We start from the raw sequence: 16,913 nt of genomic DNA, 5'->3' as shown, positions 1-16,913 counted from the left end.
TCAGTATTAGCAGTGAACCGAATATCGCTGGCCGTTAGCGCACTATTCACTCGCAGTGTCGTCGGTCCCGGTGTTGTGGGCTGTTGAACGTTGTGTCGATAGTACAAGCTGAATGAATGCTAGGGCCCAGTGCCAGCAGCTCCCGCGGGCAAGTTCCAAGCGCTGGCCCTGCCACGTCGTGTTCTCCCAGCCAACCATGGCCGAGCCTTAGTCCTGAACCACCATGAGCGGCCCATCGTTTCATTTCTTCTTCTCTGGCAACTCTTCTCTGCTAGTACTATAGAATTCAACCGGCGCTGATACAACAATTTCGGCGTCATATTTTGGCGGTCCGATGGGGCTTCACTTTCAAGAACGGACGCCGGTGCATTGAGAACTCCGGACTTGTACATCATGCGCCTCTTACGACACTCAGCCTGGAGGCTGTGGGTCGCCGTGAGTGCGCACTTCTGAAGTGACAATTCGGCCTTTGAGCGTTACCGGGTGGCGTTGGCCAAGACATCTGATCTGGGAAGCCAACGGTAAAGTGCTACGTACGGATGACAACTTTGACGAGCTAACCGGACGCAATGCTCGACTTGCAGTTTGAGCCTGAGGGGACGTCGACGATATGCGTCGCTGCATATCAAAGGATGTCGCATTGGCTCATCATCGGTCACCGCGATCCTCAGTGGTTGCACTCTACCGCCCCATATCGGAAGTCCGGCCAACTACCGGTTCGACAAATTCACGGACTCAACGCCAATCCAATGGCTATCAAAGACGTAGGTCGTTGCCGCTTATTATATGTTTCATTCTGACCCTGCCATACAGAAGCCCATGGACTCGCTTGCCGATATCAAGGATGTCATACGTGACTTCCTCGCTCATGCCAACTACAAGTCTCCCGGTAGCGAGTGCGATGTCGAGCTGCGTACTAAGCTCGCAGCAGAGCTCGCACTTTGGCCTACCGACATCAACCCTGCAGTTGTCTCGAAGATCCTCGACGGCAGCTGCGTCTACGCGGAGACCACGTACGGCCACACCACTTCCCAACATCGCTTCTTCATCGCCCTCTACACTGCTTGTCTCATGTATGTCGACGACCTCGGCGAACGTGACCTCGACGCCGTTATGAGGTTCACTGGCCGGTTCGCCAAGGGAGAGGAGCAACCCAACCCGGTCCTGAACCGGCTCGCGGGGCTTCTTCGGCAGGCTCATGAGCTGTGGACGCAGTATGGTGCCGACGCGATCATTGCAGGCACGCTTGATGCAGTCACGGCGATGTATGTCGAGTACACGGCTCAGGCCTTGGTCATCAAGCCCTCGGCTACCCGTTTCCCGTACTACCTCCGTACGAGAGCCGGGATCGGCCCTCCCTACATCCACTTCGTCTTCATGAACAGCTGGCGGCCCACCCCACAATCTTACCTGCAGCTGCTACCGTGAGTTATTCACCGATTCCTGGAAGTTTGGTACACGCTAATGGTGGCGCGTCTAGATACATGGAACACTGGACCTTGGGAACCAAGTGAGTGGCATATGCAATACTTGCACACATAGCCGCTGACATGGAACGTAATCGTCTTACAGCGACATGTGCGTATTCTGGATAGATACCGGCCCTACTGCACACCTGACCACCAATCTAGCCTATCGTTCTACAAAGAGGAATTGGCAGGCGAGACGAACAATTACGTTCACCTTCGTGCTGCCGCCGAAGAGACCTCCGCAACCGACGTTCTGCGCGAACTGGTGAATGAGGTGCTTGAAACGGCTGGCAAGATGAGTGTCCTGACGTCACAGGATCCAGAGTTGGCTGCCTTGTGGGAGAAATATTTCCAAGTAGGTGTCATATCCATCGACGTAGAGGCGCGGCACTCATGACACTTGACAGGGGTACCTAGAGTTCTCGCTGAAGGCGAAGCGTTACCGCCTTGCTGAACTCGGCTACCAAGCTTAGCTTGTGTAGTTGTAGTCAAGAGAGCACTCGAATAGTAGATGCTGAATCGGTTGGCAGCAACAATCTTATTCTCTCCGCCTTGCTCGCAGGGAGTTATTCACCGGTAGTCCCCACCCACCCAGAAGTTTCTGTCCCAGCCAATTCCGGTATCCATATCAGGCATGCGTGTATACTTGCGCTGTATCGGCTGTCCTGATAAGGGTTGACATTGTAATGGTATACGGTACGCCTCGGACTTCGTTGCTCAATTCTTCATGTCGCCGCGCCCATGTCGTAGATCAGAGCATGGAATCTAGAGTTCTGAACGCACATGAGCGGAAATCTGACCATTGCCGGGATCAAGCATGGTCTGTCGTAGTGGGACGCCAACCCGAACCACTCGCCTTCTCGCCTTGAGGACGCCGACGAAGTCGGAAGAGGTCCCCGGGATTCCTGTCGATGCTCGATGGTATATAAACACTCAGCCTGACTGAGTCAAGGACGTACCATTCACCTGCGAGCCACCAACCCCGCCAGCTACAATTTCGCGAATCTTCATGTGAGTCCCACCTCGATCGTACAGCGCATTCAATCTCAACAGATCTATCCATTCTGCAGGGCGCCCTCGATTCATATGCTCAAGTGCCAAGAGGACACAAGTGTTCCTTCTCTGAAGGCAAGTAGATGGACCTATTTCGCATTCCGAAACGCAGACTAACCTGGTCACTAACAGACGGATCCTCACCTCGAGACCAGAGACATCATCCGCGACTTCCTCAAGCGCAGCAAATATGAACCTCATGTCACCCCGCCGAACGCAGGGCTCCGTGCCGCAGTGACCGAGTGCATTGTCGCCTGGAAGAGCAGCGACAGCGTCGAAGCGATCGAGAAGCTCGTCGATTCCGCCTGTGCCTGGGCCGAGACCGGGTACGGACACACCAGTCCCCAGCACCTCCACTACATCGCCCTCTACACTGCCGTCATCCTATACATCGACGACGTTGGAGGCGAGCACCTGGACGCCATCCGGCAGTTCGCCGCCCGCTTCATTTGGGGGGAGAAGCAGCTCTCTCCCGCACTGGACACGCTTGTAGACCTCATGCGGGGGGCACACCAGCTGTGGACCGACGTAGGAGCCGATGCAATCATAGCGGGCACACTGGACGCAGTCACCGCAATGTATATCGAGTATACGACGCAAGACATGGAGATCAAGCCCCAGGCGACCTTATATCCCTACTACCTCCGAACGAGGTCGGGCATATGTCCCCCATACATCCACTTTATCTTCATGAGCTCCTGGCGTGCGACCGCGGATACGTACTTGCAAATGATGCCGTGAGTCGTTCCCATGATGCGAGATATAACCTGATCATCGACACCTCAACAGGTACATGGAGCGTTGGGTTGTTGGCGCAAAGTATGTTCACTCCCTGATTCAGTCCCGGATTCGCTGACGTTCTTCTCCCCCGTATTTGATCGTACGCAATTAGCGACATGTAAACTATCTCAATGTCATAATTCCGCATACGCGTTGATACTCACCTGCTCATCAGCTTGTCGTTCTACAAGGAACAGTTGGCTGGAGAGACGAAGAACTACATGCACATGCGTGCCTGCGCTGAACAAACGACCCCCGTTCAGGTCCTACGTACTCTATGCGAAGAGGTTCTCGAGTGCGACCGCAAGGTCCTAGCGCTCTCAGCAGGAAACAACGAGCTTGCGGACCTATGGAAGAAATACGTACAGGTGGGATTTGGCGGGATTGCCTGACTTCAAGTTATATCCGCATGGTGTACGATGTTGACCACCTTTCGACCCAGGGCACCCTGGAGTTCCATGCCAACACTCGTCGTTACCGGCTCTTCGAGTTGGGCTTCTCGTGGAAGGAGAAGGAGCTGTGAAGCTAAATCAAATGTCATAGATGCTACTAGGCGATACTTGAACATGGCAGTCGGGATGGGATGACTCCAATGGTTCTTCTATATACTCTCTCGCCGCACGTCTTGTAAGAATATGAACAGCGCCTCTAGACAGACATATATATTCTGACGGAAGATCCGGAGGAGAATAACAATATGCGAACTACGACGAAGGATGGTACATTATAACTTTTCGCGCAGGAGGAGCGGCGGACCGTCCATACACAGTGCACAGCGCAGCGGTGCGCGCCCCAGCCTGAGGGGAAGAATACAGACAGATAGACACAGAGCAAGTGAGATGAGGGGAGATGAGGGGGGTAGGCTGAGATGACAAGTCGGGGGACATTATAGGGTCGGCTGAGATGAGTACGAAGATGGTATGAGGTTGGAGGGGTAAGGGGTAAGGGGAGGGTGTAGGGGTAACTGGACCAGAGGACCTAGGGACAGGACACGGGGGGAGCCCGATGCGTAGATGATGCTGGTATGTGTTGTCCATGCGCGACATGGCGCGCGCGAAAATGAACGAGACGCAGACCTGAAGAGCAACGAAGAGGGAAGAGGGAGATATGCAACAGAGACACAAGTACAAAGAGAGAGCTTGCAGTGTACAAAACGACAACGACAACGAACGATGCGAAGAGCCAGAAAACATAAACACGAAGAAGACAACGAGGGTAGGAAAGACGAGATGCACAGGGTCCAACAATGGCAATGTATGACACAACGAACGGGAATGGTAAATGCTATGACGCAGGGGCGGCAGAAACGTTTTGTTGCGAGCGGCTGGCCCATGCGAAGAGCTGCCGCACGTCGCTGCTCGGTGGTGGCGCCTCTGCGACCTGTTTCGGCTCGACGAGTAGACTACGCCGATAGAGGTCCTGGAGGTCGCCTTGGCGCTGAGACTTCTCGAAGGCGTCCCTGAGATACGCCTGTACCTCCGGAATCACCTTCAGGTTGTACGGCACCTGGAAGCGTTGCATATCTACAGAAGCGTTCCATAAATTTCAGTTAATTGCAGAAGAGAAGACAAGAAAAACGAACCTTGGACGATACGCGCAAGCTTGTGGTACTTGTTGAAGTTGAGCAGCTTCTTCTCTGGCGCCTTCGGCGACGTCCTGTGCGAAGGGTTGCCCTCGCGGCAGAACGTAATGTCCGTAAGGTACAGACCTGCGTAAAAAAGACGGTCAACACCATTGTCCCGTTGCATCCGACGAAACATACGCACCAAGGAAGGGAACCGCAGGAGGGGCTGTATTCCGAAGCCGCGACCGATACTCATGGTAATTCCGCGCATGGTCGGCAAGCTTCCTCAACGACTCGAGCTGCACCTTCGCCTTCTGGGGCAAGCCCTGCATCGACAACACATCAGCCTTACCGCCATCTCACTCGAAACAACCCCGACGAAAGCTACTCACCACCCAAGTCTGGTGCAGCCTCGCGATCGTCGAGGAGTCCAGCGCCGCCAGGATGCTCCTCGGGGTACTATAATTCATCAAGCCGACGCACCGGTCCGCGAGCTTGATGAAGAACTTCACGAGCGCCGTGCGCTTCTTCGTGTCCGGCTCGTTCAAAATGCTCTCCGCGACCCAGCCCGTGATCGCCGTGCTCAGCGACGTCACCGCCTTCACGTTCACGTTCGCCGCGCGCTCCTTCCCGCCCGTCGCGAGCACCTCCTCGGGCTCGATCGCGCAGTACAGCGTGCACTCCATGACCGTCAGCTGCCGCGCCAGCTCGAGCGCGTCAAAGTCCGTCACCGCGACGCTCAGGTAGTTCCGCGCCCTCAGAGAAGTCAGCACGTTCTTCGTCATGATCGGCCGCGGGATCTCCGAGATGGGGCCCGGAAGCGTCGGGGGGTTCAGCGGGATGCCCGCGTCGCGCACGCGGTCGCTCTTCGGACTCGGCAGCTCGCTGCTCGGGCCTGCGGAGACGCGCTGGTGGATGAGCTCGAGGATTCGCTGCGACGGGCCGGGGAACATCGCTGCGAGTGCGTCCTTGATGAACGACACGAGTGTCGGCACGACCACCGCGTCCGTCGAATGGCGCCAGTAGCTCTCCACCCACGTCTTGATGAAGTTGCTCACGCGCAAGCGCACCGGGAGGCCCTTGCGCTGCTGCCACAGCCGCAGATCCGCGTCGGACAGCCCGGGGGGCGGGAGGATGTTGTACCGCGCGATGACAGTCGCGAGGAGCTCCGCAGGGGTGGTGAACAGTCGGAAGGTCATGAAGAACACCGCCGCGAAGGGGGGCTCGACAAGTGCGTCGTGTGGGGTCATGCGCTCGACGAGCGCCTCGAGCGTCGCGCCGACAAGCTGTCCGTCGCTGTTGTACGCCACGTCCTCGGGCGCGTGGTCGTGCGGGAACGTCCATGGCAGGACAGCGGCCGCGAAGCTGTGACCGCCGGGAATGCTGGGCAGCTCGCCGTTGAGCAGCTTCTCGAAGGAGATCGTACTTGGGGGCACGCCATGGCGCGTGCTGCCCTCCCAGGTCGTCCGGTCGTCCTCCGTCGGCGCATACGAGTTGAGCGACATCGCATCGGACCTTGTAACGACAGAATCCAATGACGGGCGACCCAGCTCCGGCAGCGGCAAGGGCCTGTTTCCAGCGATAGGACTCGGGGTCATAGGCGTACTGGGGACGCTCTCCTCCACGCCGACCTCGGTTTCGGTCTCGGGCACTGGCGACGGCGGGTGCTGCACGATCGCAATCTGCTCGTCTGAATGCCGCTTGACGGTGACGGTCATCGTGTGGTCTGCGTCCTCGACGCCCTGCGCCTGGATCGTCATGTCTTCCTCCTCGCCCTCGACATACGGCCCATGCAGCTCGCGCAAGCTGCTCTCCCTGCGTATCCGCGGCGCCCGTGCACTCCGCGAGCTCTTCGTGCTCGTCGTCGACGGGCGGTGTGCATGGCCGAACTTGCGCGGGGTGTACATCCCGCCCTCGGGATCGCCGGGCGCGGGGAGATTGAACACGAACGGCCGCTCGCCCGATGTGCGCTGCACGCACTTCTTGACAGCGTTGACACAATCGGAGCCCGCCTTGAGCGCGTTCGTCGCGCATCGCAGCAGACCCTCCTTTTCCCCCTCTTCGGACATATCCTCGGTTGGAGGGGCGGTGAGGAGGCGGACAGACTCAGCAAGGGTGCTTGTGACATTGTAGAGCCCCTCCTTGGCCGCGCGGAGGCCCTCGGCCTTTGCTGGGGGGATATCTGGATGTCGGAGGACGGCCTCGACGATAGTGAGGAGACGGCAGACGACATCTACGACCTCGCGCACGAGGTCATACATGTGCCCGGTACTCGATGCATGCGAATGCCGGGAATGTGAGTGTGCATGGCCGATGAACGCAGCGATGGTCGAGAGGAAGTTGTCGTGCGTATACCTGAGCGCCTCTGAAAGCTCCGCGGTCGTTGCCGGACCACAAGGGAACACAGGTGTTGCTGGGGTACCAACAGAGTCACTCGAGAAGGAAGATGACGAAGAGTCGCTGCTGACTGAGTCCTGCGCAGGCCGGTGACCCCGCGGGGTGCTCTCGCTGAACGTGCGCCGTGCGGGCGAAGCAAGGTGCTGCTCGGACAGCTTCCGCTGCGGCAGCCGGAGCGGGCCTGTCGGCATAGGCGGGTAATCCGCGCCCATGACAGTGCGCTTCACCTTGAGGTCACCGAGGCTCTTCGGCCTACTCGGTGTATTCGTGTTGGGCAACCTCCGGGGTCGTGCCGCGATCCCGTTGGTCGTGCGACCCGGCGTTGCGAAGTTGTCCTCATCCTCCAGGCTCGAGGATTGGGAGTCGGTACGGGCTGCGCGCACCGCGGTGAGAGGGAGGTCAACGCCGCATTGTATCGCGACGGCAAGAAAGCCCCGAACGTGAGCGAAAAGCTGGCCAGCGAGTCGAACCATGGCCTGAACCTCGATCTCGCGCGTCTCCTCAGTAACGGTGTCTTCTGATGCGCGCTTTGCTTGCGACACGAGCGAGGCCAAATCCGAGAGGATCCGTTTGCGCTCCTGGGAAAGAACGCCGTGCTGCCTGAGGACCGGCGCGTCGCGTGATAGGCAGCCGATGTCCGAGAGGAGGGCGCGAACGCAGGAGATGATACACGCGGTGGCGGGTTGATAGTGTTGTATGCGATTCGTTCGAACGGCATTCTGGAGAAGGGACAGGGCTTTGAGTAGAGGAAGCATGAGCGGCGGGCAGTACATGTCGATAGTCTGGCTGAAGGAGTCAGCCGGTGATGGTTTGTGGTCCTTGCGTGCGAACGTAGATTGCACTTGGCGAGAGCTGGTGCTCGCCCATGACGTCGTTGACGAGACGGACATATTATGGGCATGGCCAGGACGTGGTTTCTGCAGTTCATAGTCAGTTCCGTCTCATATAACTGTGTCCGAGGGGGTCGCGTGGCTACCAGGGAAGCCTTATAACGAAACCGTAGAATCGACCGTTGCGAATAACAACGTTACGTCTCAAGCTTGTGTAGAGGTTCCAACAGAAGCACAATAACGGGCTTCTTGGATTGTAATGATTGCGCTTATTCCACAGTGTCAAAGAAGGATACGCAGCAGTTTGTCATGAATGGTTATCAACGGAGCGCGACGAGAACAGAATCAGCGGTTTCGTACACTGCGCTGATCGCGTTCCCGTCATGGACAATGCTGTACCCGGCTTATGAGCGGAAGAGGACTAGCGGTACATACCTTGCCTACAGGAAGCTCCTCCTCGGTCAACAAGCCGACCTCCGAGGTGACATAGTTACTCGGAAACCATCCTCGTCTTCCATCCAGCTCGCCGTCCCACCAGCCGCTAGGGTCCCGGTTCAAGACATGGATGACTTGGCCGGCGCGAAAGGTCAGGCAGGTGACGTTCGGTTGCTGCGGGGAGAAGTCGTGCATGGCGAGAACGTACTCCTCGGCGTCAGTAGATGCCTCATCTTCGGACTCGGAGTCGATGGTAGGCCATGCGGAGGGGGCGCTGGGACGACTAGGCGCGGATGTTGGAGTTGTGGGTATAGAACGCTGAGCAGAGTTCACGGAGAGATGTGAGGCGGCGCTAGAGGGCGCGCGCGAGGTGGTGGACATGATGGAGGACGCAGAGGCAGAAGAGGGACTGCGTAGGGTGTGTTGGGAGCTGGCGGCGCTGCGAGCGGACAGAGGGGAGCGTGGTGTGCGTGCACCATCGCGGTATGCTCGGCTGGAGGCAGGGTTGGCGGACGCCGCGAGGGAAGTGTCTATCCTAAGATGTGTGACGGGCATTCCTGGTCATTCGCGGGGGCGTGGGCGATGTCGGGCGTTGGTCTGCGGACGAGAGGAGTATTGTCAAGGACGCGGGGGCGTGGGGGGTAGATGGAACCCAAGGAAAGCAAGGCGAGAGCGGGTGAAGAGTTATGACAGACGGGCAGGAAGCGAGGCGAGGATTAGCGGGGAAAGGGCAGGCGGAGAGGTCGAGAGACGTTGCAGGTCGTAAAATACGGGCGAGGAGATAGATGGCCCGGGCAGAGGGAGGGAAGCAGAAAGAGAAAGCTAGTCCGCCGGAAACGGGGACGGGGTTCGGGGAGAGCAAGACAGGCAGCGTGCGGAACTCCTCCTCCCCACGCGAACCCCAGGTTCATCTTCCGTCACAATCGCGTGACTGATGCTGTGACACACGCGCCCTCGACGCGCTCTCCCGTCTTCTGTCGCGTCCACCTTGACTTTGACTGCCAGCGGCCTCTAGCCTCACATAAGCCTCCGTGCTGGTCGTTATGTCGTTTTCGTTGTCGCCATAGCTCTCAAACTCGTACTCAACGCCCCCCAGTGCACCTGGAACACCTCCGCGCGCTAGCACTTTTCGAGCTAGACGCGCCATCTTGCTAAACTCTGCTCCTTCAAAGGATATCGACACAGCCATCCGCACGATATAAGATGCCGACAAACCGGGCGTAGGCAGTCCGCACCCGTCTTGTCAACACAAGATATTCAGAATGTATACCAGGGTGTACCCCTACGCCACCGCACAAAGTATCAGTGTCACATTACTTCCTCTCGAATCTCAACAAGCACACTCGGAGGAAAGGAACCACCGAATTATATCGCGGACTAAAACCAGCGTCTCCGAAAGATCTACGTACACCTGATCACGATGGTCACGACTCACAGGTCTTCCGACTCTTCGCTCTCCTTCGCTCCGAGCTCCCACCAGGTCACTCACATCCGGAACTAACAGCCAGTTGCACGGAACCAGCCTTAATTACCGGTGGCCGCCATGGCAGATCTAGTATGGAATCTTCATTCTCCCAGGTCGACTCAATAGCTGACTACATCCTCGATCGTACTGGCATCGATCCGCCTTATCTCTACTCTCTTTCAGCGCGAGCTTCGTTATCTGAGTACCTGCCCAGACATCTACTCACGGTCATCTGCCCACCATATCGCTCCTGTCATACCATTGCCACCAGAGTCATAGTTAGCGGTCATGAGTTCGAGCGCGTCGAGGGGCTCTCGAGCTCCTTCTTCCCTAACCTCTTCATCCTGGTTGGCCTCAAGTTTGCTGTCTGGTCACACTCACGAACGTACTGGGATAATCTCGACAACGTCCTGAACCAGCAAGTCCCGGGACGAAGAGATGGCTCGGCGATTAAGCGGGCTCCTCTCATTTCGCCGCCCCCGCCTCCCTGGCTCCCGCCCCAGACTCACGCTCTTCGGCCGCTCTCTCCTCCTGCTCACCGCGGAGCTGCTCGCAAACGCCGTCTGCTGGATCGTATGCGCGATTCTCTTCGGCCGCCGGCCTGCGACGCGCTCCATCCTCTCTCTTGCGCTCCTTGCTTGGGTTAGTGATCAGAAGCCCGCTGCAGTCCGCGAACGCTGTTAATGACCGCTGATATTGACCTCGGTTCGAATCCATGCGTCGTTCAATATCAATCGCCCCTTGCCATGCCCTTATATGGAAACTTGCGTGGTTACTCAATGTGGCAGACCATTGGCCTCAGACATGGTACGTAAGTGCGGACTTAAGGGCTGTCGTTCTTTTGTGGTGGCTTCTTCCGAGGATGTGTCAGAGTCTTGGCTATGCCTCATATGAGCACCTTTGAAAGGCCATGAAGAGATAGTGCGTCTCGACATGGTCTCTCAGTGTTCGTGTGTCACACACGCCCTCAGCCTCTCTGGATACTGTACTCCTCCATGTGTCTGCGTGGGCTAGCATTGCGAGTATGGTCTCCATCCTTCGTCACACAGGCTCAAGCATTGAACTCTGTGCCTCGCGGGAACCGTTTGGATAATCCTTTGTGAAGACGCGAAGACATCGACCCAACTTCCCAGACGTTGGCTGCTCCCCCGGTCCCCGCGGCCAGGCTGCCTTCATCCAGCCCAGACAACTGTCAAGTCGTCAGGATTGGATGGAGTTTTTGTCCGTCCTTGATGTGAAGCTCTGCACCTCATGGTCCACGACTTCCTGTCTGTCCCCCGAGAGTTAAAAGCCCACACCTATTGCTACCTTGTCGCTCCCTTCCAAACCGCATCGACCCTCCTAAAGCCGGTCGCTGACGTCTCTTCTGACACTGGCAGCCCTGGACGCCGACCACATCAGGTAGTCCCCCCGTTTGCTCCCGTGAGTGCCTCCATTTCCGTGCTCGCCACACCCACGCCCGCGCAGCGAAGCTGACCACAATTGCTAGGTTCTGTCATAGCGTGCGACACTAGCTGACGCAGTAATTGCCGCCGCCGACCCTCCTGCGCACGCATCTGAACTTTGCGTTCGCTCGGAACCCCGCGCCTTCGCTTCTCAGCGCGATTGACAACGCGACCCGGAGTCTCATCAACCTCGGCCAGCTTCCAGTCACCTGCGGCCTGTTCTTCTCGCTCGGGCACAGCACCATCGTGATTGTCGTGGTGAGTACTGCTATGCTAGTGTCCCTTCTCACCCGTGGGGCTCCGTGGCTGCTATTATGATATACTTGCTTACTGTGCAATGCGTAGAATGTGGCAATCGCGATCAGTACAGATGTCTACGACCACATAGACGGTGTGGGAGAGGTTGGGAGTATCGTAGGTAACGCACCGTTCTCTTCACTCCATTCCTCGCAGGACGGTCTCTGGACTAGTAGTTGTTTGACATGTGACGATACAGGTGCAGCCGTGAGCGCATCCTTCCTATTCATAGTCGGCCTCGCCAACTCCATTATCCTCTACCGGATTCTCCGCAAGCGTTACCGAGTTCGTGCCATCGTTTGCTCGCAATCGTTCGCTTTGCACTTACAAACCACCCCACCCCAAAGCTGAAGAAAGAGCGTGCCTTGCGCGCCGCTCGTGGCGAAGAGGCCTCGCATAGCAAGAACGACGTCGACGAAGTGGACGAACACGATGAGCACCACGGCAACACGCTCATGATGCGGCTCATCGGGCCAATCGTCACCTTCGTTGACCGTCCATGGAAGATGTACCCCGTCGGGGTGCTCTTTGGCTTCGGTCAGTCCCCTGGACTCCCCCATTCCCCGTAGTTCCAGAGAATACGACCACTGACAGCTCCTTACGTCCTTCCATCCTTCCCTGCTGCACTTCTCTCAGGCTTCGACACCGCGTCGTCAATCGCGCTCCTCGCGATCTCCGCAATCGCGAAGCGTGATCCCGACGGGCAGCAGATCAACCCCGGAGACATCGTCATCCTTCCCGTGAGTCTTCTCCGCGCCCGGTACCCACGGGCGACATGCCCCAAGTGGCTGAGATTTGAGATCTGACTGCTCATACTGCTTACTGCGACCTCTGCGCGCACAGCTGCTGTTCACGGTCGGCATGACGCTCATCGACTCGCTCGACTCGATCATCATGCTCTACTCGTACGCCGGCTTCCCAGAGCGGTCCTTCGCCATCTTCGAGAGACGTCCCCCTCCCACCAGCAGGCTCAACCTCGCCGAAGGGGACGCCGCCCTCCCACAATCTGCCGAGCCAGCCCAAGATATAGCGAAACGTTCCGAAGAAGCCGTACCCGTAGCAGAAGTCCCACGCACACTGACCCCAACAACCCCAGCCCACCCCGACGAGAGACACGAAAAAGAAAAGGAGAAGGCAGCAGACGTAGTGACAGTCGAAGACCCAGATGGCAAGGAGGAGTCCGAGCTCGCGCGCAGACGTACGCTCCGGGTGAAGCACAACGCGATGTCGAACCTCAGCATCCTGCTCACGATCATGAGCATCATGGTCGCCTTCAGCATCTCGCTCATCACTACCATGGGGCTCATCGGGGACCACTGCACCCCGTGCCAGAACGCTGCGAACGCAGACGACGGGGGCGGCCTTGCGGGAAGGTGGTGGAGAGGATGGGCAAATGTACGTCAGAGTGCTGCTCTAGAGCCCTTGTCTGACGATCTGACTGACGACACGGTCTGGCCAGGCGAACGACAACAGCGGGTACATTGGCGCGGCCATCGTCGGTTCGTTCATCTTTGTCGTTGGGAGCTGGTACGGCGCGCGGTACCTGTACAGGAAATGGCAGAGGCGGCAGGGAAAGACTCAGGCTGCCGCATCGCAGTGAACATCGAGGTCAACCTAAGGGTTCGAACATCGAACGAGAAAGCAACGACAGCAGGAGCAGTAAAATAACAAATACAACTGTATCATGACACGTGCTAGCTCCAAATGTATCCGATAGTTCGTACCGCATCGTACTCATGCATCGTCCACCATCCCAGGCGGCGCAAACATAAACCTGACCGTCTTATCGTTCCGGCCCAGGAACGTCGAGGTCGACTTATCGAACTCGATATTCTGTCCGCCCGCCACACTGTCGCGGTTCCGCGGCGGGTGCTCCGTCTCGCGCATGACAATCTTCAACCGGATGAGCTGGTCCGCCTTGTACGGCACCTGCACGGAGGGCGCCGCCGATGTCCGCGATAGGTGCGGGGACGGCGATGACGGTGTCTGGGGAGATGTGTTTGCCGTGGTGGCGGTCTGCGAGGCTGAGATGAGGAGGTCGATGACCTCGTGGGCGATTTCTTCGATGTCCTCTATGTGCGCTTGGAATTGTCGGCCCCAGTCCCCCGATGTGCTGAGCGTTGCGGCTATTTGGTGGGCGTTGTTTTGCCCGGGTTGCTCTGGTGTCGTTCCGCGCTCGAAGGACGACAGTAGTGCGGCGAGATACAGGCAGCCCAGCGCGACTACGTGTGGTGGATATTCGAGGTTCACTAGGGTCCGGAAGCTTGTGTAGTATGAGCGTTCAAGCATTCCCGCACTTCGCAAACACATCCGTACCTGTCAGTGGCTAATCGATATGCTAGCTTAGAGACTTTCTTCGAAGCTGGTTGGAAATTTCAGCACGAGCGAATATGACGCGACAGACACATCATACATACCTCCAAAAGCGCGACTAATCTTGATGACATAGGGGAAAGGCAGGCGAGTGTTGAAGTTGAAACAAATTGTTTCGACTATGAGTCGTTCAATGGCCAACAACCGTTGTCGGTCGTGCTCCATTTGCTATGACTCCTATATGAGCCCCCAGACAATGGCTAGGTGGAGAATACGTACGTTAGGGTCAATGTCAATCTCCCCACCCATAGCTTTCGCCTTCGCCGCTCGATCAGGGAACCGCACGGCGTACGAAGCTATGAGTACATCTCGCGTCTTCTTGAGCGTGTCGTGTATCTTGCATGACACAAACAGTGCGGCTATGCATACGTCCTGTGTCGTGTCGTGTGAGTGAGGGAGTTTGATTGGCATGAAGCCGACGTGGACAACGGACATGGTAAGCGAAGTCCTTGCGGGGGAAGAACAGGTGGAAGCGGTGGTATAGATTCTGCGCTGTAGCAATTGTCTTCCTTGGGCTACGAAATGCCTCAATCACTCCTATGAAGTGCGATGAATCGCCTGCGCACTCACAATCCGATGTCTGCCCCAATGGCTTCAATGAAGCCACAAGCCTGTTGCCTGGCCTTCTCCTCCTGGGTCACCGACAGCTTCCCTCGCTGCTTCTCCGATAGTCGCTCGACTTCTTGCGGTGTAAAGTACGGCAGGTAGTACTTCAAGTACGAAGCAGGGATGAGTTGAGGCGGGTCGCCGCGGTAGTCAATAGCCATGGTCAAAGTAGCAGTTCAGGTTATGAGTTATGGGCGTCTACACAACTTCCTCCTCGTCAACTTGGTCCATGGACGGCCCCGACTTGACCTTTTCTGCTCTCGTCGCTGCTCGTCTCCTGCTTGCATACGCGCCGCTTCCTGAGGCCTTGAAACATGACCACCAGCTTTCGTCTCCCCTGACGTCGTACTCTCGGTGTGCGGAAGTTCGTGCATGAGGTCATGATCGGTCGCTTATGCCCTCTCTGCAGTACGCGAGGGCATCTACCTGTTCGAGCATGGGATTGACCCGTACTCTGGAGGGTCGTTTCGACATGTATGTGCCCAATATACTGCTATGTAGTATGTTCTGCTCACCGGAACGAAGTCGCCGCTATTGCTGTCACTGTTCTCGACAGTGCTACCGCTGACGCCGTACACGTCGCCACTTCTCTGGACCGCTGCGGATGCTGTCGCAGCATGGGCTCTGGTTCGAATATGGAGGCTGCGAACAGGAGCGAAGACTACATCTAGGGATGGCCAGGTTGCCGCAATGTACGTCCTCCTCAGCCTTTTCTCCCGGAAACGAACATTAACTTGCTCGGGGACTAGGTATTTATTGAACCCATATATCTTCCTCCCAAGTCTCGCGCTATCCTCTTCGTCCATTGAAAGTGCTCTCGCTTTACTCGCGCTGATGTTCGCATGCAGAGGTGAGTGCTCGCCCAGTGATTGTCTCTAGCGAATACCCTGAAACATAGCCAAGGGCGAGCATCGGCCTCTCTCCTCACATTGGCATGCCTATGGCACCTGTCCTTGCCTTCTCTCCTACTCCTGGCGCCGATACTTCTCCTCCTCATCACCAGGCCTGTATCACGCCTCGCCCTTCCACAACCACTTGGTGCCGACCTGAAGCGCACACTACCTCTGCTCGCCGAGTTCTCTGCATACAGCATGCTCCTCACTTTCGCGTCAACATTGGTCTGCGGGAATTGGGACTGGGTGGAGAAGACATGGGGCGCGTCGTGAGTAGGATTATCTTCCGTCTCCTTGCTAGGTATCGCTCATCCGCCAACTGCTGCAAGGCTTACCCTGCCTGACCTCACACCCAACCCCGGACTGTGGTGGTACTTCTTCACGGAAATGTTCGATCACTTCCGGCCGTTCTTCCTGATGGTCTTCTCTGTATGTTTCACCCCCTCCCCCCCATCGCGCGACTGCCACTAACGTTCCATTAGGTCCATCTACTCATCTATATTGTACCGATCTGCGTCAAGTTCCAGTACGTCTGCTCCTTAGACTTGGCAATGCAGAAACACTGACATGGTTGAGCGCATAGACATGACTTCCTATATGCAGCGTTCGTACTCATCGGCGTCCTCGCGCTCTTCAAGCCTTATCCCACGCTATCCGACCCAGGGCTCTTCATCTCCATGTTCTCCCTCTTTCCAGAGATATACCCTTGTGAGTATCCCCCTATCCTCCCTCCCCAACCTCGTCCGCGCCAGACTGTACTGACATGAACGCGCCCGCCAGACCTGCGCCATCCGATCGTGACCGCGCTCATCCATCTTCATGCCTCTCTGCTCCTTCCGCTGTTCAATAGTCTCTGGCTCCGGCAAGGGACCGGGAACGCGAACTTCTTTTACGCGTCGACACTGGTGTTCGGCGTGGGCAACGGTGCTGCGCTGTTGGATGCCATATGGGCAGGGCTGAGGATAGCCATTGGAAAGGTGGAAGACGGCTATGAAGTTGTACAGGAGTGATGTGTTCCCCAATAGTGGGGTATCTATTGGTTGAGTTAATGGAACATAAATGCCATCACAAGAACCATCTCGTTGGCGGAGGGGTTCAGACAGGGTAATGACCATGCAGTCGCACCTTCACCTACTCGATGGGTTCCTTCGACAAGTTTCGAATTACATCGAAGAGAAAGCACAGAAAATGGGTAACCAATGGACCAAAGGGGGCTGATGACCTAACTGAGCAAGACATACCACTATCGCTATGCTTCTACAAGTATGATACATGAACTTCCGTAGCAACGAATGAGAATGTGGGG

At 56.9% G+C, this 16,913-nt stretch overlaps 7 protein-coding genes across 7 annotated transcripts; 4 read left to right on the top strand and 3 right to left on the bottom strand.

The window, feature by feature from the left end:
* The first annotated feature begins 485 nt into the window (after window positions 1-485).
* Window positions 486-2,208, top strand: L226DRAFT_504573 (terpenoid synthase). Its single transcript, XM_067677991.1, has 7 exons — window positions 486-521; window positions 585-764; window positions 814-1,424; window positions 1,481-1,510; window positions 1,573-1,578; window positions 1,632-1,824; window positions 1,877-2,208. The coding sequence occupies exons 2-7, from the start codon at window positions 633-635 to the stop codon at window positions 1,940-1,942; spliced, it is 1,038 nt and encodes a 345-aa protein (XP_067538583.1). The 5' UTR covers window positions 486-521; window positions 585-632; the 3' UTR covers window positions 1,943-2,208.
* A 78-nt stretch (window positions 2,209-2,286) lies between these two features.
* Window positions 2,287-3,825, top strand: L226DRAFT_568979 (terpenoid synthase; the record flags this gene model as incomplete). Its single annotated transcript, XM_067684232.1, has 7 exons — window positions 2,287-2,390; window positions 2,459-2,480; window positions 2,655-3,259; window positions 3,312-3,341; window positions 3,415-3,420; window positions 3,478-3,670; window positions 3,745-3,825. 7 exons carry the CDS (start codon window positions 2,287-2,289, stop codon window positions 3,823-3,825), a joined length of 1,041 nt encoding a protein of 346 aa, XP_067538582.1.
* A 91-nt stretch (window positions 3,826-3,916) lies between these two features.
* Window positions 3,917-4,827, bottom strand: L226DRAFT_339163 (uncharacterized protein). Its single transcript, XM_067674062.1, has one exon. It carries the CDS (start codon window positions 4,493-4,495, stop codon window positions 4,007-4,009), a length of 489 nt encoding a protein of 162 aa, XP_067538581.1. The 5' UTR covers window positions 4,496-4,827; the 3' UTR covers window positions 3,917-4,006.
* Window positions 4,587-8,909, bottom strand: L226DRAFT_458856 (ras GEF; the record flags this gene model as incomplete). The annotated part of the gene is made up of 5 exons (XM_067675476.1): window positions 4,587-4,825; window positions 4,885-5,010; window positions 5,069-5,192; window positions 5,259-8,180; window positions 8,529-8,909. 5 exons carry the CDS (start codon window positions 8,907-8,909, stop codon window positions 4,587-4,589), a joined length of 3,792 nt encoding a protein of 1,263 aa, XP_067538580.1.
* A 1,373-nt stretch (window positions 8,910-10,282) lies between these two features.
* On the top strand, window positions 10,283-13,482 carry L226DRAFT_532758 (NicO-domain-containing protein). Its single transcript, XM_067680324.1, has 10 exons — window positions 10,283-10,635; window positions 10,782-10,800; window positions 11,373-11,394; window positions 11,594-11,696; window positions 11,784-11,856; window positions 11,935-12,020; window positions 12,083-12,272; window positions 12,372-12,475; window positions 12,579-13,130; window positions 13,195-13,482. Exons 1-10 carry the CDS (start codon window positions 10,432-10,434, stop codon window positions 13,333-13,335), a joined length of 1,494 nt encoding a protein of 497 aa, XP_067538579.1. The 5' UTR covers window positions 10,283-10,431; the 3' UTR covers window positions 13,336-13,482.
* On the bottom strand, window positions 13,343-14,875 carry L226DRAFT_559004 (cyclin-like protein; the record flags this gene model as incomplete). Its single annotated transcript, XM_067683273.1, has 6 exons — window positions 13,343-13,998; window positions 14,052-14,097; window positions 14,153-14,276; window positions 14,328-14,480; window positions 14,542-14,623; window positions 14,679-14,875. The coding sequence occupies 6 exons, from the start codon at window positions 14,873-14,875 to the stop codon at window positions 13,470-13,472; spliced, it is 1,131 nt and encodes a 376-aa protein (XP_067538578.1). The 3' UTR covers window positions 13,343-13,469.
* A 68-nt stretch (window positions 14,876-14,943) lies between these two features.
* L226DRAFT_611176 (PIG-U-domain-containing protein) lies at window positions 14,944-16,852 on the top strand (the record flags this gene model as incomplete). The annotated part of the gene is made up of 9 exons (XM_067686246.1): window positions 14,944-15,070; window positions 15,124-15,188; window positions 15,240-15,406; window positions 15,464-15,564; window positions 15,618-15,876; window positions 15,937-16,036; window positions 16,090-16,133; window positions 16,191-16,315; window positions 16,388-16,852. The coding sequence occupies 9 exons, from the start codon at window positions 14,944-14,946 to the stop codon at window positions 16,615-16,617; spliced, it is 1,218 nt and encodes a 405-aa protein (XP_067538577.1). The 3' UTR covers window positions 16,618-16,852.
* Window positions 16,853-16,913: the final 61 nt, after the last annotated feature.

Source organism: Lentinus tigrinus, assembly GCF_003813185.1.
Source record: "Lentinus tigrinus ALCF2SS1-7 unplaced genomic scaffold L226scaffold_6, whole genome shotgun sequence".
In the NCBI taxonomy this organism is placed as follows: domain Eukaryota; kingdom Fungi; phylum Basidiomycota; class Agaricomycetes; order Polyporales; family Polyporaceae; genus Lentinus; species Lentinus tigrinus.
This window is presented reverse-complemented; position numbering and strand designations above follow the sequence as displayed.